This window comes from Gopherus evgoodei, chromosome 20 (assembly GCF_007399415.2).
Source record: "Gopherus evgoodei ecotype Sinaloan lineage chromosome 20, rGopEvg1_v1.p, whole genome shotgun sequence".
NCBI lineage: Eukaryota > Metazoa > Chordata > Testudines > Testudinidae > Gopherus > Gopherus evgoodei.
The window spans coordinates 11,375,423-11,401,993 of NC_044341.1; the positions used below are offsets into that span (position 1 = coordinate 11,375,423).

The 26,571-nt window shown below is 48.3% G+C and overlaps 1 protein-coding gene across 7 annotated transcripts in view; it reads left to right on the forward strand.

Moving 5' to 3' along the window:
* The window catches only part of RCC1 (regulator of chromosome condensation 1), a 31,441-nt gene extending 5,640 nt beyond the window's left edge, over positions 1-25,801 (forward strand). For 5 of the 7 annotated variants that reach the window (XM_030539345.1, XM_030539346.1, XM_030539347.1 and 2 more), the window contains 9 exons: positions 15,448-15,532; positions 17,200-17,387; positions 18,588-18,767; positions 18,847-18,943; positions 19,648-19,770; positions 20,587-20,742; positions 21,904-22,023; positions 22,848-23,000; positions 24,013-25,801. In XM_030539345.1, the coding sequence (XP_030395205.1) occupies positions 15,448-15,532; positions 17,200-17,387; positions 18,588-18,767; positions 18,847-18,943; positions 19,648-19,770; positions 20,587-20,742; positions 21,904-22,023; positions 22,848-23,000; positions 24,013-24,188 (1,278 nt within the window). In that variant the 3' untranslated portion in view covers positions 24,189-25,801. Of the gene's footprint in view, positions 1-42; positions 65-12,886; positions 12,946-15,447; positions 15,533-17,199; positions 17,388-18,587; positions 18,768-18,846; positions 18,944-19,647; positions 19,771-20,586; positions 20,743-21,903; positions 22,024-22,847; positions 23,001-24,012 lie in introns of those variants that run through there. The other 2 variants (XM_030539349.1, XM_030539348.1) reach the window with 2 other exon arrangements.
* Positions 25,802-26,571: the final 770 nt, after the last annotated feature.

Sequence of the window (26,571 nt, forward strand, 5' to 3'; positions counted from 1 at the left end):
CACTGAGAACGAAAATGATGCTTAAAATTGTTGATTGGCTCTAGTTTTCAAGATATGCTATTAGGTCAGTATATACGACCCTTGACTTGGGAATGGCGGAGGATAAGTGAGTTATAAAGGGAAGGGATCTCAATTTAAACCAGAAATGACTAAAATACACCTTTGACTGGATCTATGAATAAATCTATGACTGGGTTTGGACAGTACTTGCTTTTTAGGCAAAACAGTGATGCAATCTGAAGCTGGTATTGCATCATACATGATATGAATTGCATCATGTTATTCCTAGAAGTCATGGATGATGCAATCATAACGAAGCTTACATCATTCTGCTGAACAAATTGCCCTATATCAGCTCTAGAATTCATACAGTGTCGTGCTCTTTTATTTGTCAGTGTTTGATTTTGCAAAGGGACACATTTCTGTTTAGCCAAAGTGAGCAGAGATGCTTCGTACTTGTGTGAACAGTGCAGATAACTTCTGCTATGTTTGTGGCGAAGTGACTTTTGCATCACAAAAGCGCAGTATAACCACTATGGTTAAGAAAGCCTATCACCTTTATTTTGGCTGCAAAATTGGAGATCAGGACAAGAGGTGGGCCCCACACATATGCTGCAACACTTGTGCAACAAATCTTCGCCAGTGGTTGAACAGGAAAAGGAAATCTCTGCCTTTTGCAGTGCCAATGATTTGGAGAGAGCCAACAGATCATACCAGCAATTGTTACTTCTGCATGGTGCCTCCAGTTGGGAAAGGTGTGTCGAAGAAGAAAAAGTGGACTGTGCTTTATCCAAACATTCCATCAGCTATACGCCCAGTACCCCACGGAGAAGGGCTGCCAGTTCCTGATGCACCAGAATCATTCTCACTTGAGTCAGATGAGGAAGAGGATGAAACTTCTGGTCCTGAACCATCAATGTCACAGGACCCACATTTTCTCCCATCCTCCTCCTCTGAACCATACCTCATAACACAAGGTGAACTGAATGACCTTGTCAGGGATTTGGAACTACCCAAGAGTAAGGCAGAGCTGTTGGGCTCCAGACTACAGCAGTGGAATCTCCTGGCAGGTGATGTTAGGGTTTCCATGGTTCGTGACCTTCAAAAGGATCTTGTCCCATTCTTATAACAGGGTTCACTCTTTCAGGTTCTATATTTGAGTTCTCTTTTGGATCCATTTTCCAGCAGGATCCCTGCATTTCCTCTTCACATTCCTGCCCTGGTCTCCTGTTTTTTTGAATGGATAGTATCTTTTATTCCCTTTTCTATTTCAATTGTAATTTCTCAATCTATTAAATGAAATCTGAGTTTAATACAAAGTATGTTAAGCCCTAAATTTAAAATAATCTCAGACATTTTAATAAATATACTGAATCCATAAGTTTCTATCAAAAACTTTTAAAGGCTGCTTTCCTATGTAAAGAAAGGAACGGGAAAACCTTGCTTCTGAGGTCAAACTTTATAGATGTGGCACAATAGGTTGTGTACTGTATTAAGGACTTGTTTTATTTAATAAAAACTAAAATGTACATGCTGTTTTGTGTTTAAAATTTCAGTTACCATTTAAAGCAGTTTGACACAAATCTTGTACACTTAATTAGTAAATAAGCAATTAATATCCCCCACCATTTGCTGTACTAAAAATGGACGATAAATTACTAAAAATTTGAAAATATTAAGCTATATAATTGCTTAAATACATGTTTACTTATAGCGTACTATTCCTAGTTAATGAGAATGATGGACCAAATCTGGTGTAAAGGCTTTTTTGTTTAGTTTGAAAACATGTTTTAATGGTTATATCAACTTTCTTTAGAAAATAACTGAAATACAAATGGAAAGATTGATTAAAATCAGTCATTTAAACAGGCTTTCCACTGGGTGATTTAAATCATGCTTTAAATTGCCTTTGTTTAAATCAGTCCACCCTGCCACAGATACCAGTGGGATCTACATGTGGGGGTGGCATTAGTGGTGGAAATTGATCTACAGAGGACTCAAATGTGTGTAAAATTTCATCTCACCACGTTCTGTAACCTGTTCTCACTACATTTTCCAAAACTGCTGATACTCGTCGTGAGTCACATGTCTTATTTTTGTCAGTGTAGACTTAACCCAGGTTTGCCTAGTCTAGGATTATTATGGTGTGGTGTTTATAACATGCTGGCTAACACAGTGGTTCTCAACCAGGGATCTGTACCTCCTGGGGGCCGTGAGCAGGTTTCAAAAGGGCTAGTTACTCATTGGGGTGGGACCGAGGGCAGAAAGCTGAAGCCTCGTTGCATGGGGCTGAAGCCAAAGCCTGAGCAACATAGCTTTGTTGGGGTCCCAGGCAATTGCCGTGCTTGCTACCCCTTAATGCTTGCCCTGGCTCTTTTGTGCAGAAAGCCAGTTGCGGCACAGCTGGGCCGTGGAGTTTTTATACCATTTTGTGGGGGCCTCAGAAAGAAAAAGGTTGAGAATCCATGGGATAACACATTCTAAAAGTTCCATTGACTGTATTACCTAAATCTGTTGAATTGCTAATTACATCCACATCCTAGGCTTTAATTCAGCTTAGTGCATGCCTTTTAGATGTGTGGCAGTGCTGCAGAGTGGGCCTTGTTTGTGCAATTTAATGTACTTGCCCCTATCCTATATCATTTGAAAGCTTATATTTAGATGAGGAACTGTCATAGAGTCAGAATATCAGAGTTGGAAGGGACCTCAGGAGGTCATCTAGTCCCAACCCCCTGCTCAAAGCAGGACCAATCCCCCAGTGGTGCTGTTAGCTTGTAGGTGAGGCGAAACAGTGGTACCTTAATGAGTCATTTTTGAGACAAGGTAGATGAGAGAATCTTGGTGCAACTTCTGCATGGTGAAACAGACCAGCTTTTGAGCTCTTTATCTTGAAAAGAGGTCAGTGTATCTCAAAAGCCTCTCTTTCACTAACAAGTTAGTCCAAGAAAAATTAACTCCTCCACTTTGTTTCAGTATCCTGGGACTAACACAGCTACAACACTATCAAATTTTGCACAGTTCCAGAAACACTTCCAGCAGGCCTGATAACAGTTTTTACTGTTCATTGCAACATCTTAGCCTACGTCCACACTACAGCTTTAAATCGATATAAGTAAAATCAATTTTATAAAACAGGTTTTATAAAATCGATTTTACACGTCCACACTAGGGCACATTACTTCGGTGGTGTGCGTCAATGGTCCCAGGGTACCATCGATTTCCGGAGCGGTGCAATCTGGGTAGCTCAGTAAAAGAATAGGACCAATAACTTTGATATCTGTCCACACTAACCCTAAATCGATTTAGTAATATCGATTTTAGGGTTACTCCTTTCGTTTAGCTGGAGTACAGAAATCGATTTTAAGACCTCTTAAAATCGATTTTAAGTGCCTTGTTGTGTGGACGGTTACAGCGTTAAATCGATTTAAACAGCGTTAAATCGATTTAACGCTGTAGTGTGGACCTGGCAGTGTGGTGTTTGAGTCTAACCCATCCAGTGACAACATATTAAGACTTATTGGGTTTGCATAGGCAGATATTTTCATCAGGAACGATGAAGCTGCTTAATATCTAGTGAAAATGGTGAATACCTCTGATTTTCTATATTTGGATGAAATTGGCTGGCTAGATCAATCCCCCAGTGAAGGTTGTGCATGAGTAGAAGTAAATAGTTTCTTTTAATAGAGAAGCAGGAAGCACTAAAGGGGGGTACTAAGGAAGACCAGACCATTGCAGAGAAGCTACATTTAGTTGGTTTTCACTGCAGAAGATTTGGGGGCGATCCCTGCACCCCAGCCATTCCTTTTTAGGTAATATCTGAGGAATGGTCCCAGACTGAGGAGTCAGTAGGGAAGGATCACTAAAATCAGCCTTTTTACCACATGGCTGGAGGATAGTTAATGTAAAGTCTATTTTTAAAAAAGCTCCAGAGGCAGGCCTGGCAATTACAGGCCAGCAAGCCTTACTTCAGTACCAGGCAGATTGTTCTTAACCATTGTTTCATCCAAACTTGTCAAACACGTACACATGTAATGTGGGAGAAGAGTCAACAGACCTTTTGTAAAGGGAAATCATGCCTCACCACTCTATTACAATTTTTTGAAGGAGAAAGGTGATCCTGTGGATATAGTGTACTTGGACATTCAGAAAGCCTTTGATCAGGTCTCACCAAAGACTCTTAAGCAAAGTAAGGAGGCATAGTGTAGATGGAGCTACTATAAGGTGGGTGCATATGGTGGTTGGAAAACTTCCCAAAGAGTTGTTCACAGTCAAGCTGGAAGGCCATATTGAGTGGAGTCCTACAGGGATTGCTCCTGGATCTAGTTCTATTCAATATCTTCATAAATGATTAGATAGTGGTGCAGACAGTAGACTTATAAAGTTTGTGGATGATACCAAACTGGGACGGGTATGTGCTTTGGATCAAAATGGTCTGGAATAAATAGGATAAAACTCAATAAGGAAAAATGCAAAGTACTCCGCTTAGAAAGGAACTGTCAATTGCACACACGTGAAATGACTGCCTAGTAAGGAGGACTGTGGGAAGGTACCTGGGGGTTATTAGTAGATCACAAGCTAAATATCAGTCATCAATATAACAGTGTTACAAAAAAAGCAAACATCATTCTGGGATTAATCAACAGGAGTGCATCTGACTAAGTATTCACTCACGAAAGCTCATGCTCCAAAACGTCTGTTAGTCTAATAAGGTGCCACAGGATTCTTTGCTGCTTTTACAGATCTAGACTAACACGGCTCCCCCTCTGATACTTGACAGCAGGAGTGGTGTAAGCAAGACAAGTAATTTTTCTGCTCTACTCTGTACTAATGAGGCCTCTACTGGAGTATCGTCAAACTGCACCACAGTACAGGAAAGATGTGAACACACTGGAGAAAGTCCAGAGCAGCAACACTGATTAAAGGGCTAGAAAACAACCTATGCGGAAAAATAGAAAAAGGAGGTTGGTTTAGTCTGGAGAGGAGAAGACTGAGGTGGGACATAACAGTTTTCAAGTATGTAAAAGGTTACAAGGAGGAAGGTGAAAAATTGTTCTTAATTTCTGAGGCTGGGACAAGAATCAATGGGCTTTAAATTGCAGTAAGGGGGGTATAGGTTGGAACAGTCCTGTCAGGGTGGTTAAGCACTGGAACAAAATGCCTAGAGAGGTTGTGGAGTCTCCATCACTGGAGGGTTTTAAGAACAGATGAGACACACACCTGTCTGGAATGGTCTAGCTATTATGTAATCTTCCCTTGAGTGCAGGGGACTGGACTAGATGATCCTTTGAGACTCCTTCCAGTCCCACAATACTATAGGATAGATGAGAAGGACCTCTCGCCGGTCAGTAACTGAGTAAAAGAAAACAAAGGGTAGGAATAAATGATCAGTGTTCAGCAATGAGACATGAATAGAGGGTATCTGTACCAGGACCTGTGCTGTTCAGCATATTGGTAAATGATTTGGAACAGGCACGTGGCAAAAGTTGTAGATGACGTAAAATTACTCAACATAGTTAAGTCCAAAGCAGACTGAAGAATTTCAAAAGAATCTCTCAAAATGGAGTGACAAAATGGCAGATGCAATACAGTGTTGATAAATGCAAAGTAATGCACATTGGACAAAATAATCCCAACTGTACATATAAAATGATAGGGTCTAAATTAGCTATTACTACTTAAGAGAGAGATCTTTGACTCATCTTGGATAGTTCCTTGAAAATATTTACTCAATGTGCAGTGGCAGTCAAAAAAGCAAACAGAATGTTGGGAATCGTTAGGGAAGGGATAGATAATACCATAATGCCATTGGATCAATCCATCAGTACTCGCATATGTTGAATATTGCATGTAGTTTGGTCACACCACCACTAAAAATATACTAGAATTGGAAAACAGAGGAGGGCAACAAAAATGATTAGGGGTATGGAATGGTTTCCATATGAGGAGAGATTAAAAAGACAGACCGTTCATCTTGGAAAAGCTAAGTTTAAGGGGTCGGGGGGATATGCTAGAGGTCTATAAAAGCATGAATGATGTGGAGAAAGCAAATAGGAAAGGGTTATTTACCCCTTCACATAACACAAGAGCTAGGAGTCACCCAATGAAATTACTTCTTTACACACATACAGTTAACCTGTGGAACTCATTGCTGTGGGATGTTGTAAAGGCCAAAAGTATAACAGGGTTCAAAAAAGAATCAGATAAGTAAATGTGGGCTAGACCCATCAATGGCTATTATCCAAGATGGTCAGGGACACAACCTCATGCTTCAGGTGTCCCTAAATCCCAAACTGCCAGAAGCTGGGACTGGATGACGGGGGATGATGAATCACTTGAAATTGCTCTGTTCTATTCATTCCCTCTAAAGCATTTGGCACTGGCTGCTGCCAGAGACAGGATACTGGGATAGATGGACCATTGGTCCGACCCAGTATGGCCGGTCTTATATAAATATTTGAATTCATAATTTAATGCTTCTTCACTGGTATGCCAGTGTGCATACAATGTAGCATCTAGTCTGCACGGCAGAAGGTTTGAATCTGTAGTTGCATATGCATGCAGTACTAGTCTTTGAAATATTCTAGAAATTAGTTTTTTAATTCAGTGACACTTATGCACAGGTCAGTATTAGTGTTAGAGATGACAATCCACAGCTTCAGTGGGGCTTCAGTCAAAGTTCTCACTAAGCAAAAATGGTAATTTTTGTATTAATTTAGATCCAAGTTAGCACAAGTCTGTATACTAGTAGAAAATGAAAAATAGTGGTAAGGGTGAGAGCAATGCTAACAATATACTTTGGGAATTTTACCTCTACATGGCAGTTACGGTATGTGAAGAAATGGAGGATACAAGCCCCTTAAAGCTTAGATCAAAGAAAAAAAGACTGTCCACAAATTTTGAAAAATGTGTTGTTTGTCAAGAAAATCAAAAGAATGCAAAACTGTCAAAAGCCAGCAGCGCTGGCCAGAACTCTGTGATGCTGGCAGCAGAAGCCAGGAGAGATGAATTGTATTGACGGCTACTGGGTGAGTTTTCCAGTTTAGACGCTGTGCCACCAATCCTCTATCACAGGGGTTGCTTTCAGAAATACACAAGCAAGTCGAATTTGGCACATGTCAGAGTTATGTTGAACCCAGGGAGGAAAACCGACTCTGAATCTGATCAGAGAGCGTCATGCTCATCTGAGTCTATAAGCACATCCTCTAGTTCTTGTTGCATTGTTTGCCTGAGAAAAACACATGAGAGAGACAAGAAACTTCATAGAATAGAAACATTTGAGAGAGCAGCCAATCTGAGGGAGGCGGCCCTTCAAAGAGGAGATGCTGACATGTTGTGCAGAGTATCGGTGGAAAACTTGATCGCTAAGGAGGCCGTTTATCACTCAACATGCATTTCTTCCTACTTGAGTAAAACCAATCTTAAAGCAAAACAATCAACAATGCAGTCACCTTATGACATTGCATTTTATCAGCTGATTGAAGAGATAGACAATGATCTTATGGAGAACTGCAAGTTATTCCAGTAGCAAATTACAGGCAAGATTAGTAAAACACTATGGGTCTGCAATTCCATTCCGTGCACAGCACGGACAAGGCAAGTCTACCGTTGTTCTATGCAGCGCGATAACATTAGCTGACGCTATCCAAGCTTCTAGTAACCTGAAGCAGGCCCTTAAGTCAGCTGAGTGGTTTTTGGTTGGGCTTCCAGTGAGTGAACCTGATGATCAGCTTTCAAACGAACAAGTGGTTTTGTATAATGCTGCTTCAATCCTTCGGTCTGAAATAGCGAAAATGAAAGCCTCGGAATATTATCCAAAGACAGGTGATTGTAACTTACAGAGATCAGCTACTTTTGTGCCCCAGTTGGTGCACGAATTTGTCCTTCGGCTGATAGATAAAGAGGCCCATAGTTCAGCCAGCAGTGAGTATCATCCTTCAGAAGACATTCACAGAAGGTGCCGCTCAATTGCCCAAGTGCATAGTATTTAACAGTAACCCATGCACTCTCCACAGAGATCATAATGGTGATCCAGATAGTGATGTTGACTAGAAATGTCACCAGCTCTTTTTATGTCAATGATACCTGTACACATTTATAATTAGAGTTTATTTCACCTTTTAAATTATTGTTGAGATGCTTTAAAGTCACAAATCCAATGTTATGTTTTGAAGTAATGCATTGAGTCATTAAACTAACAGAAACCTGCAAATATTTAAAAGTGATCATTTTAATGTGTTATTTTTGTAGTAATGGCACCTCTTGGCAGCTTCATGTCATACCTCATCTTAAAGTAGACATAAAAAGCTTTCAAATGATTTATTGTGTGTGCGCGCGCGCTGGCCGCTCATCCATGTCTACACTAGACTTCTAGATCACTAGCTAATGTGTTCGAACAGCATACCCACACTCCTAGTCTAGACAGAGTTTTAGTAAATCAGGAAAAATGGCAGGGATGTTAACTGGAAAGAAATAGAAATGTTCCGGTGGGCTCCCCAATCCAGGTCATACTGCATTTTAGGTACTAGGAGAGGGTGGGAAGTTGAGAGGCTAAGATCCCATGTGTAGTGTATTAAGGAAAGTCTGCAATATCTCTTCCTAAAGAATCTTATGGACACTGTCTGAGGGATTCAGTGGTATGGCTAATAAACGAATTGCTTTTAAACAGTAAAAAGAACAGGAGTACTTGGGGCACCTTTGAGACTAACAAATTTACAGCCCACAAAAGCTTATGCTGAAATAAATGTGTTAGTCTCTAAGGTGCCCCAAGTATACTCCTGTTCTTTTTGCGGATACAGACTAAGACGGCTACTACTCTGAAATCTTTTAAACAGTGGTGCTTGGATCTTGGTCTGTCCTTCAGTGATGTGACTGGTTAAATGTTCCATTCACTCAGAGTGAAACACAGGAACACCTGGTGACTTCTCGTGTTTCATACAAATAGCTTTATGCACTTAGAATTCTCCCTGTGTCCTTGGATGGCTGGGGATTAACTCTTTCATCTCCAGTGGTATCAATTCGTCAGGACTGAATAAACCAATCTGAGGCTTCCTTGATACCAAAGTGGCTGATGAAAATTCCAGCAGATGTGGTTGTTGGACTTATGAAGCAACCTTGCTTGTCAACTTCCTTAATAGGGCTCCTAGCCACCAGGTTGCCCAGGGTGGGCTTTTAAGAGGTCATTATCAGACCCAGAGTGTAGGGTTTACCAACTTTTTGTTGCAAAACATAGCATTAGTAATACCTTAATGAAAATATTTCTGCTAATGCTGTGACAGAGACCTACATTTTTCTCTGTAAAATGCCATGAATACCTGAAGAAGAGCTCTGGGTTGATCAGACACTTGTCTCTCTCACCAACAGAAGTTGGTCCAAGATTCCCTCACCCACCTTGTCTCTCATGAATACCTATGGCATTATATGACTTGAATGAAATAGTTTTTGGTGAGGATTTGACCATCCCCCTGCTGTATGAATAACAAGATTGTTGAAGCATGATATGAGCAATGGAAACTAATTTCCATCCTTCTCATAAGTGACAGGAGTAGTTATGACATGAGACTTGTGCAAACTAGATCTTTAAAGTAAGTTTTAATAGCTTGAGATTTTAGTGGCGTGTGTAAGAGAAAACAGGGGTTTTGTCATGATAGTGACTTTAAAGGAGGAAAAACATTCCTTAGAAAACAGTCTAAATGTTAAGGAACACAGAATAAACTGGAGAGCTGAAGTGAACAGAAGCTTAGTGTAGTTCAGCTACATTCTGGTAAGACATCCATGCTGCACTCAAGGCTAAAGATACATTCCAAGATACTAGCAAGCTACTAGGAGAGGCAGAAATACAAACTGGTTATTTTGTAGAGATACCTGAGTACCATTGTCCAAGGTGAAATATACCAGAAAATTGACCTAGTGTTTTGATCACCGAGGCTGTGCATATCCGAATTTATTAAATCTAATGTTCTGAGGAATGACTTTTATAAGGTGAAGGGGAACCTTAAAGCACTGGCTTGAGCCAGGGGTGATGTGGGTCTGAGCATTCTTTTAGTTCCTTTGGATGTCTTAAAAGTACCCACTACCAAGCTAATGTGTGATGGGGATGAGACTTGAGACAGCATCCAAATGCAGTAATACAAAGCTTGATCAAAGTGTATTTTAAACCTTCAGGGCAGGGCAGTTCCATGGAGTCAGGCTCTCAAAAGTTAACTGCAGAGTGGGGGAAGTTCTCTACTGTGATTGTCTAGGATTTGGAGCTGATGGACCCATGGCTGAAAGGCCCTGTCTACATGGGGACCTGAACTGTCAGGAGAAACCTGAAACAGTTGAAGACCACTTCAGTGCATCAGGCTTTACATGGTTCGTTGCGTTTAAATTGCTCTCAAACCATGCATATGATTTTCTGTTTGTAGCACCATACCTCCTAGATGCCCTAGTTATGGACCAGGCCCTCATGATGCTAGGGGCTGTACAAACACAAACCAAAAAGATGATGTCTGCCCCAAAAGGCTTACAATTGATGCTGGTTTTCTCTGCCTAGGCTAGGAAACATTTCTCATGATATTTCCTCCACACTGCCCTGTAGCTATCTTTATCACGTAAGGCAAAGTGGTTTTCAACCGGGCTGACAATTCATCCACATTACAAAATCTGTGTTTAAACAGGCTCTTGTCCTAGATTGTGCTTCCTTAACACAGTTGACATGCTGCTTTTATTTGGCTGAGAAGAAGTGAACATCTTGCTTCAATATTTGCAGACCAGCCAGAGCATTAAAATGGCTTCCCTTTAAGTAAGCAAGGGCCTTTTGCAACAGACCTGCGAACAGGGCCCTAAAGTGAAGCATGACTCAGCTCTGCAGTGCAGTGTGTGTAATAGGTTATGGAGCCATGTTGCCTGAACACCTGTTCAGACAATCCTTGCTACAGCCTCTGTGCTGCCTTTTAGAACATACTGAGTTTCTGTTGAATTATGACTAATATGACTTTGGGCTGTTCTAGTGCTTACCAAAGGCCTCAGGGCATTTTACCAGAGTTAGTTAATCCTCACAACGCTCCTGTGAGACTGGCGTGTAGTTCCCGTGTTTTCGGAACTAGGGGGAAGTGAGACATAGAAATGACTTGACGATGCCACAGTAATCAACAGGGGGTAGGAATTTTGACTCAGGAACATGGGACTGGAAGGAATCTCCTGGGTCGCTGAGTTCAGTCTTTGTCCTGTCGTCATCCCTGTAATAACTTTATCAAGATCTATCTTACAACTAGTTAGGCTGTTTGCCCCACTTCTAGTAGAAGGCTGCTGCAGAACCTCTCTCCTCTGACGGTTGGACATCTTAATTTCCAGCCTAAATTTATTCACGGCCAGTTTAGGCCTAGTGGTTTTCAACTCTGAGCACTAGGCATCAGTCCATTCCATACAAAATCTGTCCATGCAGCTCTACATTTTATAGTCTTAAGGGAACTTGATGGGAAATTGCAATGCCTGCTGTGGGGAGTGTGAGGCTGTGCCACAAAACCTGGTGAGCAGTTACCCCGAACACTCGTGAAATAAATGCTTACGCTGATTGTTTCACATCTTTCCTCTTCCCCCACCTGACAGGAAAATACTGTTATACAGGATTAGGAGAGAAATGGGCTATTGCAACTTGCAAGCCAAATTACTGTGATTTCCTCCAAGATGCCATTTGTATGCTTTAAGATCTCAGCGCGGGGATAGGGTTATAGTTTGTCTTGCACCAGAATAGTAAAGGAGTTGACTTTTTAATGTGAATTACCGTCACAAGAAAATGTTATATAGGGCACCCACTATGCTAGGAAAGTTACATGTGTGAGCTACCAAGGATAAATGTGTGCTCTGCAAAAGGTGTGGAGGGGGAAGGAAACTTCTTGTTCTGCTTGTGTCATCCATAAGCAACAAATGCACAGGAACTTGTCCTAAAAAAAGCAATTGAGTCAATCCTAAAGCCTACAGATTATAATTGCTGTTTGTAGCCAACCTAAAGCATAGTCCCAGGCATTGCAAAACTGGTGTAAAACACACGGTAGTATAGTAAGACAGTCCGTGATTGCCTCACAGGAAGCAGTAATGCCTCATAGATCTGCCATTAGCAATGGCATTGGGACATCATCTAACCTCACCATAGCCCAGTTTGCTCTCAGTAAACTGGGGCCAATAGAAGGCAGATGTGCAGACTAGTTAATATTTCTACAGCACTATGAGTGATAAAAATAATGTAAATGTTTCCAAATTCCAGTGGGAGCATTTTAAAAAAAGAAACCTTCCTTTTCAGCCTTGGTGCCCTGGGGACTGCAGCACTGGGCTTGGGGAAATGACATTGAGTAGAAGTGACAAAATGGGAAACAGCTGACAAGCAACACAAGCCAGCAAAATTGTAATTCTTGAAGACTGTCCCTTTGAATAATGTCAGTTCTTTGCAGTACAGGTGTGGCTACTGGTTACAGGCACAGTGCATCCTGTCAGCACTTGGCCATGCGCTTAATGTCAGCTGTGTGATGAGGCCCCTGGAGTTCAGCTACCGGACCCTAAAGTTCAGCGTGTGCGCAGAATTTGCCCGCGGCTGCAATTGCATCTGCGCAAAGCAGATCCCGCCCCTGGGGTCTGTCCGCGGTTCTCCCGCGGGGTCTGGCTGCCGGTCCAGGTGCACAATTGGGGGCGCGCAGAGTCAGAGCCTGCAAAGCTGCCTCCGCCCAGTGAGTCCCACTGACATGGCTTATGCCCCCCAACGCTGCAGCCGGGGCCGTTAGCGCGCCCCCCTGCCCTGGCCCCAATGCACCCCGACTTCCCCCCCCGGGGCATTTCCGCGCACTGGCCAGCAGGGGTCGCTAGCACCATTTTCTGTCGCTCGCCGGGGCTCTCCTCGCGCATGCGCCGGCGGCAGGGGGGTGGGGGGGCAGAGAGGACGGAGCGGGCCAGCCGGGGTGGCGGAGCAGCAGGGAGGTGAGCGCCCCGGTGCTGCTTCCCCTCCCCCCCCGGGGTAACCAGGGGGGAAGCGGGGCTCCCGGCGCGCGGGGGGGGGGGAATGGACCGATCCCCGCCCCTGGGCTCTGCGGCTCCCCCTTCCCGGCGGGGGGGGGGCGAGGCCTGGGCCGGCCCCACGTGGCCGCCGGCGCGCGGCCGTGTCCGAAAATTCCACGCGTGGAACGCCGAGTGTCAGCCCGCGCGGCCCGAACGTTCGCCGGGAGCCGCTCGCGCAGCCCCCTCCCCCCTCCTCCAGCGCGGCGCTGCGGGCCCGGGTCAGCGCGGGAATTTCAAACCCCGGGGGGGGCGTGCAGCGCCGCGCGGGGAATAGTGCAAGGGGGGAGCGGGCTCTGGTGCCCGCGGGTGCAGACCTGTCCCGACTACCTGCAGAGCGGAGCGGGGCGGGGGGCGATCAGGCCCCCAATTCCTGCAGGTTGGGAGGGGGCGTGTGTAATTCTCTGGGTGTCTCCCGAAAGGAGTCTGTGGGGTGGCGCTGCCAGGGCTGGAGGCCGGGTTGTTGTGGCCTTGTTGATCCCAGGATAGTAGCGAGACAAGGGGTGTGAGGTGCAGTAAAAGACGCTGCCTCCCTCGCCTAGTCCTGAGTGTCATCCAGCCATGACTCCGCGTGTGGGCAAAGGTAGCAGGGCTTGCACATTGCATTGCACTTCCTTGTTGCATCTTTGAAGCCTGGATTACTCCTGCTCCTCTCCACGTGCCATCTGAACTGCTTTCTTTTTGCACAATTTTTTTTCAAATAATGGTCACTGCGGAGAAAGCATGATGGCCACGTTCCACCCCAGATCTAGCTGCATTTCAGCAGTGGGTGGCACGATTTTTGTGGTGTATGGAACTCACGTAGCCGGGTTAGTAAGACTGAGAACAGATTTTACATGGAAGACACCAAGCAAGCTAAAATGGTGCTGTATTGTATTGGTGATGCAGGTGTCTTGGAGTATATCACTTTGTGTATATAACCTTATACTTTGGGGGTCTCAGATCCCTTTACAAACATGAAAGGGGATGCAGCATAAAATCATTATATTATGGAAACCTTCTATTTCTCACCTGTGTTGCTAATAACATCTTACTTTGTTAAAACTAAGAATACTGGAAAAACTGAATCTCCTTTTCACCCTTTATTCGTTGTTTACCTTCTGCTTTTTGCTTAGCCTGGGCAATGAAAACTGACTAACCAAGCTCCCTTGAGTTTCTAGTCAGTTTCACTTTGTCTCTTACTGCTAGCACAATATTGCAGTGTTTGAGTTGGCAGCTCTGCCTGGGCCTCTTTAAACAACAAATATTGTTTTGAATTTTTTTTAAAATGCACCCTAAATGTTGGGCCTAAAATCCTGAAGTGTCACGTTAAGCTTTTGTTAAGTTGTTAAAGTCCAGTGATTCCTTCTTACAGCCCTTGCTTGTGTGTGTGGTATTGCACTCAGGGGTTCTTAACCCTTTTTGGTCTGCGGGCCCACCTGTACCACAATTGTTTTTCTGCATATCCAGTCGATTAAAAACCAGAGCCAGCATTAAGGGGTAGCAAGCAGGGCAGGTGCCTAGGGCCCCACGCCACGAAGCGAAGTTGCTCAGGCTTTGGCTTCAGTACTGGGTGGTGGGACTTGGACTTTAGCTTTCTGCCCTGGGCCCTAGTGAATCTAATGCCAGCCATGCTCTCTGATTTATTTTGGCAGACCCCCAGAAACCTGCTTGTGGCCCCCTAGGGGCCCCTGGACCCCAGTTGAGAACCACTGCACTTATTTTTAGATAGAGTTGTAGGATCAGGCTGTAAAATTATAACAAAAAATATGATTCTAGAAAGCAGAAGTAGACTCTTGAAGTAGTGGGCTGTTTGGTTCTTTAACATCACCTTCCTCCTGAATCTTCCTCTTAGGCTTTCAGATGGCGATTTTCACATCTCATGGACTGTTGTAACGGGCTAATGGGCATTTTTAGGACTCAGGACAGTTTGTGTCTCTGACCTCTCCTGTGGCGAGGGACTAGAAAGCAGCGTTTCTGGGAAACAGAGCCATGAAACAGTTTGGGGCTTTAACTTTCTAATAGCTTTTGATTATCCTCTGAAAGCGAAAGCTGAGCGAGCAGGGAATTTGGATTTTGGAGTGACCGTTTGAATTGATCTCATCTACCAGCAGAGGCCTTGACATGAGGATGAATGACTGGGAGTTCACAATTGCAACCAAGGTGGATTAGTGGGTAGAATGGAGAAAAGTAAATTGGAGTCTAAAAATTCCGGGTGGTTTTAATGTCACAGTGGGATTTTAACAGTGGGATAAGGTAGTTAGACACCCAACTCCCACTTCACTTTCATCTCGCTTGCAAAACCCCAGCGTCAGTGACTTAGAAAAGAGAGGACTGGGGAGAACTTAACAATGTCACTTCCAAAGCTTGTGCTGTGCAATTTTCCCGCTTTTCTCCCAGACTCTGGGTTAGTGAATGTCTTAACGTGGAGTGTTTTCAATTGTTTAGCTCTACAGCAATATGCCGGGAAAGCGCGCTGCAAAGACGAGCCCGACACCAGAAGAAGGGTCTCCCGAGAGGAAGAAGATTAAAGGTAAAGTGGCTTTTTTTTTTTTTCAGGGTTTTGCACCTTCCTCTGAAACATTGAGGCTGGCTGGTGTGAGAGACGGGGTCCTGGACTAGTTGGATCACAGTCTGATCCAGTCTGACGATTCTTGGCCTTGTCTATAATGAGGATTTGCCCAGTTTTCAGCCATCAGGGTGTCCACACTGGTGTGACCCCTAGGTAGACAGCTTCAAGCCACAATATGTGCCAGGACAGTTTATCTCCGCTTGGAACCAGGATCACTGCTCCATGGATGTAGATTGTGGCTTTGTCCGTCTACACTAGAGTTTGAACAGATGCAGCTGTGTCATTTTGCTGAATACCAATGGCTGCAACTGGGACAAATCCCATTGGGAACAAGGCCAAAATGACTTTTTCCTCTCCCTGTTCTGCAGGTTTTCTGGTTCTGCTTGCTCCCTATCATTCAATGGGTGTTCGCTGCTGCTCAGCATCAGAAATGGCATCTTCCAGACATGTTCAGTTCTGTAAATTGCCCTTTTCCCAGAGCTCTCGACTCCCTGCACACCTTGGGTTGTTTCTCTTTTGTATTGTGCGTGAGGTTAACAACAGGGAAGGATGGCGGGGGTGGAGTTTGCGCTCTGCAATTCTGCTTTATGGCGAGAGACTTTTAATTTTTTTTTTTTAAGGTCCCATTTTCAATTAATGCTTGGGAGGTTTCTGTGGATGAGAAGTGTCTTCTGGCTGTGCCTTGGGACGCTGTGATTAGAGGGTCTGTTGCTTTCTAGTTGGTTAGTTCCCTTTGTGTGGAGGACACTGAGGACCACAGAGAATGCTGAATGATGCTGCCCCGAAGTGACAGATTTCTTTACTCTTCACTCTAACTACATGTGAATAGCTTTCACTTTTTCACTGCATTCCGGCATGCGATAGACTAAATTACAATCTAAAGTAAAGATCATTTCACTCCCCACGCAGCCTGACTCTCCAAAGTCAAGTATTCTTTGTCAGCGCCTCCTTCGCATGCTGAGAAATGATATAGGCTTAACATCGCTAGGGTCTTTTTTGACTCTCGCTTTAATGGTAGATGTAAGCGCAGGGGGAGAGTTGTGAAAAATGTTGATGTAGGATAAGCGGTTGCCAGCCCGAAAAGGTTGAGAAACCCTGGATTAAATATTAAAGACCCAAACACATCTAGAGCACCTGCCCCCCAGGATCTGAAAGCAGTTTGCTCTGAATCCTTCCCCCCTTCTTGGAGGAGGGGGAGTTGTATTCCCATTGTACGGATGGTGACTCTGAACAAGGCAGGGCATGGGCTGACTTGCCCAAGTCTTATCAGCGAGTCAGATGCAGGAGAACCCCACGAGTCCGGGCTTGCAGCTGCTTAAATATGAACCCTCCTGTGTGGTTTGTGCTAGGGGCTGGGCTTCCTTTCCCCATGCGCAGCCCTGCTTCTGACCTGCTGCAGCGCCTGCGAATTGTAGGTGGAGCCCCATGGAGGGCTGGATTGGGACTGTCGTCTCATCAGCTCAGCGCAGGTTGCAGTGGAAAGGCCAGTGCGGTAGCTGTCCGCTGCTGAGCCTGCCCCTTGTTCTGGGAGCTTTGGGAAAGACATCTTGCCTGCCGTGATACTGCGTGAGCGTGAATCTGGCCTCTCGCTTATCAAGTGCTTTCCCCCTCTGTCTCCTGTGCTCCAGTCAGCCATTCATCACACCGGACAGAGCCTGGACTGGTGCTGACGCTGGGTCAGGGGGACGTCGGGCAGCTGGGCCTGGGAGAAGATGTGATGGAAAGGAAGAGGCCAGCCCTGGTGCAGCTGCCCGAGAAGATCGTCCAGGCAGAAGCAGGGGGGATGCACACCGTCTGCCTGAGCGAGACGGGCAAAGTGAGTACGCGGCAGCTTTAGCCGAGTCCGATCGCCGGAAAGGAGCGAGGCCATGAAATCGAACGGGAGGAGGGGGCGCCTAGTTGGGTGACTCACTGAGCAAATTGACTCCCATGTTAGACTGTAAGCGCTCTCTTAATTACTCTTGTTATGCAGAGGCAGCTGGCCGTGGGTCAGAACCCTTTGGAATCTCCCCCCAAACAGGTTCCTTGTTCCAGAGCCTTTCTGATTAAAGGGCCAGCACGTTACAGTGATCTCACTCTGCAGCCTTCTGACCTTCCAGAGTGTCTGGTCAGAGCCTGGATGCTTAGAGTGTCAGGTGGGGGCTGTCCTGGGGTCCCTCGCTTTGAGCAGCAGATTGTGGCATGCAGCAAAGGAACTGTGAGTTGGTAAAATTCCTGGGTTCGACGTGAGCCATGCAGGGGGGACCTGTCGCTGTACAGCTCCGGCCGTTAACGTCATATCATGTCTGGCCCGGTGGTGAGCAGCGCCACGGGAGAGCTCGGTGGTCGCACAGCACTGCTTCATCATAGGTCCCCTCCATCTGGTTCCATTGCTGCCTTCCTTGTGATTGACCAAATCTAATGAATTCTTGCCAGGGAGAAACTTGCCAGGCTGGGTGGAGCTCTCTTCCCCCTCGTTTGGGGCACGTGCCATGAAGGCAGCAATTAGACTTCTCTGCTTAATAGCCTCTCTGTGTAACTTCTGCTGTGGGTCGATGGCAAGCTGGCCTGCTCTGCGCCAGAGAGCGAGGCAGCTCCGTAACCGGAGTCTGGGGTTCAGAGAGCATCAAAGGGGAGTTGGCTCAGTGCCCCCCAGGCAGATCCTCTTGTGTGAGATCTTGGAAAGCACATGGTCTTTTCTGTCCTGCAGGGACATTAAAGGTCTCCTAATGCCTTCCAGGAGAGGGGGCGCTTGCCCAGAGTCCCCTGCTTCCTCACCAGTATGCCGCGGCATGTCGGCTTCCCTGCCCCCAGCAGTGACTGTTTCCTTGTAAGCCTCTAACTGTTAACATGCTTTGAGATGAAAGGGGTGACCTCCAGCTGAGGATAACGCAGACGTCCCCCTTGGCTGGGAGCTGGCGGCTCCTTACCAGCTGCTTTCTGCGCGTGGTCATTAGAGCCAGGTGGGTTCTCCTGCACCAGCTTTGTCGTCCTTGTTCTGGGCCCCTTTCCCACCGTGAGATGTTTCCATTTCCAGATCTACTCCTTTGGCTGCAACGACGAAGGCGCCCTGGGACGTGACACCTCCGAGGAGGGCTCGGAGACCACCCCGGGGCTGGTGGAGCTGCAGGAGAAGGTGGTGCAGGTGTCTGCGGGCGACAGTCACACAGCAGCGCTGACGGAGGATGGCAGGGTCTTCCTCTGGGGCTCTTTCCGGGTACGCGGGCCGCGCTGGCTTGGGGAGCTCTGCTGCGTCTTCCCGGGCTTTGCCACTCAACGTCTCTCTCTCCGTCCAGGATAACAATGGAGTCATCGGTTTGCTGGAGCCCATGAAGAAGAGTGCCCTTCCGGTGCCACTGCAGCTAGGGGTGCCCGTCCTTAAAATAGTCTCAGGTGAGCGAGGGCTCGATGCACAGGTGACTCAGGCTGATGGACAAGCCACTAACCCTGCTCTGGCAGCCGGGACAAAATCAGGCTCAGAATAAACCAGATTAGTGGATCTTTTTCTACCAGCTGCAGAAGACTGTTCCCTCCCCTCCACCAGCATATCGCTTGCCTCCTTTCTTACCCCCCCGACTGGCCGTTCATAGTAATAGTTCTCGTTGCAGTCTCTCTGCAGGTAATTTGCAAATGGGAACTAACGAATCCTTGCGGAGTAGGAGTATTATCCCTCTCCGTGGTGGGGATACCGAGGCAGGGCAGGTAAGGGACTTTTCCGCAGCGCAGATGGGGAGTGATCAGTGACTCTAGTGTTAATGTTTCCGGTGCCACTGTTTTAGGGTGGTTAGAACTCAGCTAATGTCAGTGTTTGGGATGGGATCAGATTGGAGAGGTGGCTTAGCGCCCATGGTTGGTAATGTTGAGTTAGCGTTCGGCACCAGTAGAAACTGTCCTCTTGCCGTCCCAGAGATAGTGCAGGGCATGAAACCCCATGGGCTCTTACCAAGTAAACGCTTTACGTGCAAGGTTTGTTCTCCGGCAGTCTCCCAGCGTTACCCAGCTGTGCTGCTGGCCTGGGGCAGGGGTGCCAGCGGCCGGCACGCCGCAAGGGGCTCAGCGTCCCGAGGTTGGTGCTAGCCCTGTCTCCATCCCCACAGGGAATGATCACTTGGTGCTGCTGACTGCGGACGGGGACTTGTACACGTGTGGCTGTGGCGAGCAGGGCCAGCTGGGAAGGGTGCCGGAGCTCTTTGCCAACCGGGGAGGAAGGAAAGGTTTACGTGAGTCGCTCGTGACGCCGCGAGGGGGATATGTGCTTGTGGGGCCCCTTGAGCCGGTGCTGGCTAAGGCACTACAGGCTATGGGGGGGTATAGACACTGACGTCCTCCCCGAGCCAGACTGGGACATGGGCTCGCTGGGCAGGGAGGCACAGAAGCTGGCTGGGCTGCAGTCTCCGGGGTCCTTTCACTGGAGCTAAGCTCCCTGGCACGTGACCGTGCTGCGCAGCGTGTTTTTAAAACAGACCGTGCTGATGCTCCCTCCCGCCCTGGGAGCAACACCCCCACCACGTAGCAGGTGGGCGCGCTCGGTCCCGAGCTGGGGAGATGAGCTGGTGTCCTGCTGGGGGGCTGGCTGAGTGACTCTTTGCCAGCTGTGGCAATGAAACAGGATAGGTCAGAGGCAGGGGGGTGGGTTTGCGGCACTGCTGGAGGGCGGGCTGTGTGGGCAAGGCTCCCTCATACAAGCTGACTCCTCTGACAGTGAGAAAAGGGTACGGGGCAGCCCCTCGCTGGCTCCGCAAGGGCTACCAAGTTTCTTTTTAGACAAGCGGCTTGAGTTGCTCAGTCTCCAGGTCCCTGGTGTAGGGCAGGGGAGGGCTGGGTGCTGGTGGATGAGCTCATGGTGGGGCTTCCACCCCACAGAGCCCCAGGAGAATAAGGCCCCAAGAGAGGGCGCTGGCCAGCTTGGAGTGAGGCTGCGCTTGTCTGAGTGAAGCACTTGAAAGGTCAGCCAGGCTCGTCCCCCCAGCCCCAGATGGGGAGGGCACTCTCCCTGCCTCTTCTCGCCACAGCCTGATCTCTCGTCTCCTGTGTAGAACGACTGCTCGTTCCTCAGCGCGTCCCTCTCAAGGGGAGAGGCGGCAAGGGCCGGGTGCGCTTCCGGGACGCCTTCTGCGGGGCGTACTTCACCTTCGCCATCACCCAGGAGGGCTACGTCTACGGCTTCGGCCTCTCAAACTACCACCAGCTGGGTGAGGAGTTGTCTGTGCTCCTGCGCTAGGCGCTGCACGTGCACACACTGAGACGGTCTCCAGGCACACGCCTGGGTGGAGGGGGAAAAGGGCGTGCTAGCCACGTCTCACGGAGGGGGAAGTAGGGGTGCAGGGAGACGAAGCGACTTGCCCAAGGTCATGCGTGAGGAGCGTGTAGCAGAGTGGGGAAAGAATCCAGGCCTCCTAAGCCCCATCCAGCACCTTGACCGCAGACTAGCCTTCCTCTCGGCCCCTTACGCCAGCTGGACGGGGGTTCAAGCATTGAGTCGAGTGTAAAACTCCAAACTAACTAGCCGGGCCCCAGCAAGCTGGGCGCACCCACTGCTCTCGCTTTGTTTAATGCTTTCTAAAAGTGGCCGGGCTGCCGGGATCTTTAATGGCTCCCTTGTGGGCTGTGTCCCTGCCCCTGATGGCGCAGAGGGGCCGAGTGATTTTTCGCCTTGCAGGGACCTGTGCGCTGAGAAAGTGCTGAATTTTCTGGCAGTTCCACAGCTCCCATTGAATTCAGTGCGAGAAGGTGTCTGTGGCTGGGCCCTCCCGCGGAGTCGTTAGGTCCTGTGCCCTGCTCAGCTCTCTGCCCCGTCTGTGCGTGGTCGGTCCTGGTGGCAGAAGAAAGGTGCCGTTAAGGCAAGGTGCCTGCTTGCATCCTGCTCCCTGACGTGCTAGGAAGCCGGGCTTCGTGGCACAGTCAGGGTAGATGAGAAGCCTCCTAAGCAGCTGTTGGGTTGTTGCCTCCGGCACTGCTAACTCCACGCGTGGCCTGGATGCTCTCAGCTCCTCAGACCTCCAGGAGGGCGTATTTGGAAGCAGTGGAGGTGACTCTCTGGGGATTTCTTACTGTGCCAGGCTCTTGTCAAGACCCTCTTCCTCCCAGGAGCACCCTACCAGCCCATTGCTTTTAGCAGAGGGTTTGCGTGGCACAGGTCTGTGCATTTTAACAATGGCTGCAAGATACAGAACAGGTGGGACATTCTTGGATTGTCTCCTGATGGTCCCCGTCCAGGCTAAGCAGCGTGGATTACATAGTGCATTCGTTCTCCTGCAGTGGGCTTGGGGGTGACCTGCGGGCTAGGGTGGGCGGCGGGGGGGTGTCTGCTCACCTGTCTCTGACTTCCTTGGCTTTCATTGCCCCCCCTGCAGGGACGCAGGACACCGAGCCCTGCTTCACTCCCCAGAACCTGACGTCGTTCAAGAACTCCACCAAGTCCTGGGTGGGGTTTTCGGGCGGCCAGCACCACACGGTGTGCATGGACTCGGAAGGTGAATGGGGCACTGGGATTGGGGTGACGGTTGAGCCCCAGATCCTTGGCATTCCTGAGGTCACAGGCAACTTTCTGTGCTGAGCTGGCATGTGGGTTGTGGCTGCCTCTCAGGATGTTCAGTACAGTCCATGGGTGGGAACGTGAATGCCTAGCAGAGTCATGGGAATCACACCTGGCTTTTCACCTGCAGATCTCAAGTGCTTTACAAAGAAGGTCAGTGTCCTTATCCCCATTGTACAGGTGGGGAAACTGTGGCACAGAGGGGGAGTGACTTGCCCAGGTCACCCAGCAGGCAGGGGCAGAGCCAGGGATAGAGCCCGGGTCTCCAGAGTGCCAGTCCAGTGCACTACACACTAGACCACGGAACCTTTCTGGTAAATGAGAGGACACCATGCCGCAGCCCCAACGTTGTCTCTATTAAATACAGAATCACAAAATGCTCCTGGATGCTGCTAATAACCAGAAAGCCAAGAATGCGGCTCGTCTCTCCCTAGCTGGCAGTGGGGGTGGGACGGGACTGAGCAAATACGTGAACCAGAAGCAACTTCTTGGCTTTGGCCCCTGGCATCTAAGCAGGTGTTGGTCTCTCACCCTGGCTCATTTTGCACGCTCCTGGCCTGGCACGGTCTGCAGGCTGCCGGGTTCCACACGGGGCAGTACGGGGAAGGAATAATGCCTGAGATTAGCCAGATCTGGCTGGCGGGGGACCAGATGTATGTGGGGTGACTGAGGTAGGTACCCGAGTGATGTAAATTCTATGCATCTGGGATGGTCTTTGTTTCCGAGGAGTAATGTGTCTCTTGTGTGTCCCGCCTGTGCCAGGGAAAGCCTACAGCCTGGGCAGGGCAGAGTATGGCCGGTTAGGGCTTGGAGAAGGGGCGGAAGAGAAGAGCATGCCTACGCCCATCCCGGAGCTGCCAAGTGTCTCCTCCATCGCCTGCGGGGCATCTGTTGGCTATGCTGTTACTCAGGAAGGTAAATGGAGGGGCTCGGGGGAATAGCTCTGAATAACAGGTGACTGTTGGGCCTGGCTATGTGAGTAACGGGCGACTATGGGGCCTGGTCAGTTAGTGCCTCCATTCGGATGCCAGGAATGCAGCTAATACCTGTCCCTATGTGGCTGGCGAGCAGCGATGGGCTGTGACAGCCCCCAGACTAAAATCCTCTAGTCAGGGAAGATCTCTGCCTTGATCTGCAGAGACCCCAGGAGAAGAGCTGGGGGGAGATCCACACAATCCTGACCCATCGTGCTGAGGGTGGACAAGGCAAATCTTTGCAGACTAGACACCAGTACACAGGGAGCCGAAGCCGAGACAGTCAAATTGCTACGGACCCCCTGCTCCCCAGCCGTCAGCCAGCGAGGTTAATAACAACCCTGTCGCTGCCTGGCCTGGATTAGAACCACCGACCTAGAGGGGAAAGGCTCCATATCGGTTACCAATCCAGTCCCTCTGCAGAACATCCCCCGGTGGTGGGTGGCAATCTCAGAAGGCGGGCACTTGGGCACCGCATGCCGTTTGCACTACGGGTCAAGCTGGGCAAATGCTGCAGAAATTTCTTTCTCCGAAGGGGCTGTTTATAAAGGGTCGGTGGGAGATCTGGACACGTGCACTGGGTGTTACAAGTGGCTCTGAGCTTCCTGGTGGATCCACCGGCAATTGATTAACCACGTGCAGTATTAAACCACCTCGGTTCACTTGTTTATAAATGGAGCCTTCCTGTACGAAAAGCCCGTATGAATCTGGAGTTTCTGCCTCGCCGTTCCCTGGCGCTTCCACAGGGCTGAGTCCTGGCAACACAAGTGCTCATAGGAAGCTAACACTCTGCCCGCGCAAGTGCTGGGTTCGAAAACCACTTCCCCATCTCGCCCCAGGGACCTGCTTGGGTCTGTCCGTGCTATGGGCATGCAGCACGGCCTCCGGCGTCGGGTGGGCCGTGCTGCGGACACACAGCACAGCCTCCAGCGTCTACCCCTGTCTGTTTTCAGGGCAAGCGTTTGCTTGGGGAATGGGCACCAACTACCAGCTGGGCACAGGAGAAGAGGAGGACGTCTGGAGCCCCGTGGAGATGACTGGCAAGCAGCTGGAGAATCGCGTTGTCCTGTCTGTGTCCAGTGGGGGGCAGCACACCGTCTTGCTAGTCAGAGACAAGGAGCAGAGTTGATGAGGCAGCATGATGCAGCAGTAACGCAGGGGACGCCCCCTCGAGTGGCTCAGGGGTGGGGTTTGGGAGACTGGTCATTTCCTGAGACCTTCTAATTTGTCTGCAGAATTATGGGGGGAAGCCCCCCCAACTGACACCGGCTGCCTCTTACTCGAATCCCAGGGCAGAGTCTGCATGGCTGGAGTGTGACTTTTCAGAGACACCTTTCCCCTCTGGAAGCGTGCAGCTTTGCTGGCATATTCAGGGCTCACTGCCTCCTCTTCCTCTTCCTCCTCCCTGCTTGGTCGCCCCCGAAGCTGATTTTCCAGCGTGATGGCAAAGTGGGTTCCCCACCATTTTAAACAATTCCAGGCTCAGCCACGCTGGCATTCTCCTTTATATGCAACAGGACTTGGGTGTCTCAAACTTTTTAAGCCCACAGCAACCGAAAGCCAAATCCCCCAGCTCCTGTCTTCCTCTTGTCCCATTTCCTTAGAGCTCTCCCACGGGCCTCGTGTGATTTGAGTCACTTTTATGTATCTGTTGGCCGAGTCTCTTTTTATTGTAGATATCTGAGGCTGGTCCTCCCTCTCCCAGCTCTTCCCCTCCGCTTCTTGCTTGAATTGCTAGCCGGTGTGATCACAGCAGACATGCCTCAGTGCAGTGTAAGGTCCGGAGACAGAGGATCTAACCTGGGGAGGTTTGTAGGGCAGACAGAGGTGGGAGGAAGCATTCTGGTCTCTCCTGAGAGATTTTCTAATATCACCTGAGCATTGAGACTCCTCAACCGGGAGTCTCTGAAGTCAGTCTCCGAAATCCTTGTTTAAGTTCCTAAGTAGCTGGCCTTGTTTTTAGCTGCAAAGATGCTGAGCGATCTTGAGTTCCCTCAGGAGCTGGGAGCGTTCAGGACCTCTGCAGATTGGGCCACTTTTGAGGAGTAACCCCAGACTTTTGCATTTGAATACGTTGGCCTTAGACTAAACCCTACAGGTGGGTGAAGTTTTGAGCAAATCATTTGTCTAGTCAAATCGTTCCATTTCCCTATCGGATGCAGACAAGAGCTAGGAAGAGGCGTATTTTCACATGGCTTAACTCCCTCTTACGCACACCTCCTTTTAGAATTGCAACCAGCCGGTCTTCACTCCCTGTATCCATCGCTGGAGACTTGCAGCCAGAGAACACTTTTTTTGTTGATGGCTTTTTGTTTGTACTCTTCCGTGTCTCCCCCACCCTCCCCAGTTAGGTTTTTAATTTGCTACATAGGCTTTGAAGAGGAGGAAGAGAATCCAGTTCCAACTATGCATTAGATCACTCAAAGTAACCAGCCTGATTTAATACCCTGGATGATTGCGTGTGTGTCTAATCAGCCAGGCCAGCCACACCTCTCCCACTCTGTCTTCTGCTGCTGCTGCATTCCGAACACCTTGAATAAGAACCGCGGTTCTGCAAAGAGCCGTTTTCGATGTTAAGTTATAGCAATATCAGGGAGGGAACAGGGAAATTGTACAGTGGCTCATATAATAGTTTTGATTTTTTTTTAAAAGAAAAGAATTTAAAAATATTTTGCGGGGTGAATGGGGAAGAGAGGCTGGAAACTAAACTTTTAACATTTGGAATAAATCGAGTTTTGATAACCCCTCGAGTGGCTCATCAATGAAGAGGAGAGAGGTCTTTGGTTCAATGTTTGGAATGTTTTTCTGTCTCTCTTGGGCCCTGTGAAATAGTGGGAACCTAACCTAGAGCACTCGGCTTTGTTTTACTACCCTGGGCAACTGCTTTTCAAATACAAATTTGAAAATTGTAGCACAGTACAATACATCTAACAATTTTCTGTTCTTTGAGTATCTTTAGGGAGCCCATCACGGCACAGTCTGGGTACCAGGGCTCCTCTGACTCTGCCGTGCAATCTTTGTTCATGCAGCTGAGAACCAGGCCTGGTTCTAGTTCCTTCAGCCACAAATCGAGCCTTCTGCGGCGCCTTTCGTCTTTTCTAGCTGGTCTGAACGAAATGTCTCTCTCCAAACTAACGCCCTGCCCCTGGGTTGAGCAGTAGTGTGCGCTAGAGGTGAGGATGGGGCTTGGGAGTCAGGACGCCTGGTATGGCAGGAAGGTGGTTGTGGGCCCTGTGTTTTTTTGAGGTTGGTTGGGTATTGCAGTAATGTCTAGGAGCCTCAGTGAAACCTTGGTTTCGGTTTTCACCTAGAAGGTTGGTGGCGACTGGACGTTTAACATAGTGAATGCCAGAAAAAATGAGGTAGGATCAGAATCTAAAAGAGGGAAAGAACAGGTCAAAAATTACTTAGACAAGTTAGATGTCTTCAAATCAGCAGGGCCTGATGAAATCCAGCCTAGAATACTCAAGGAGCTGCCTGAGGAGAGGTATCTGAGCCATTGGCGATTATCT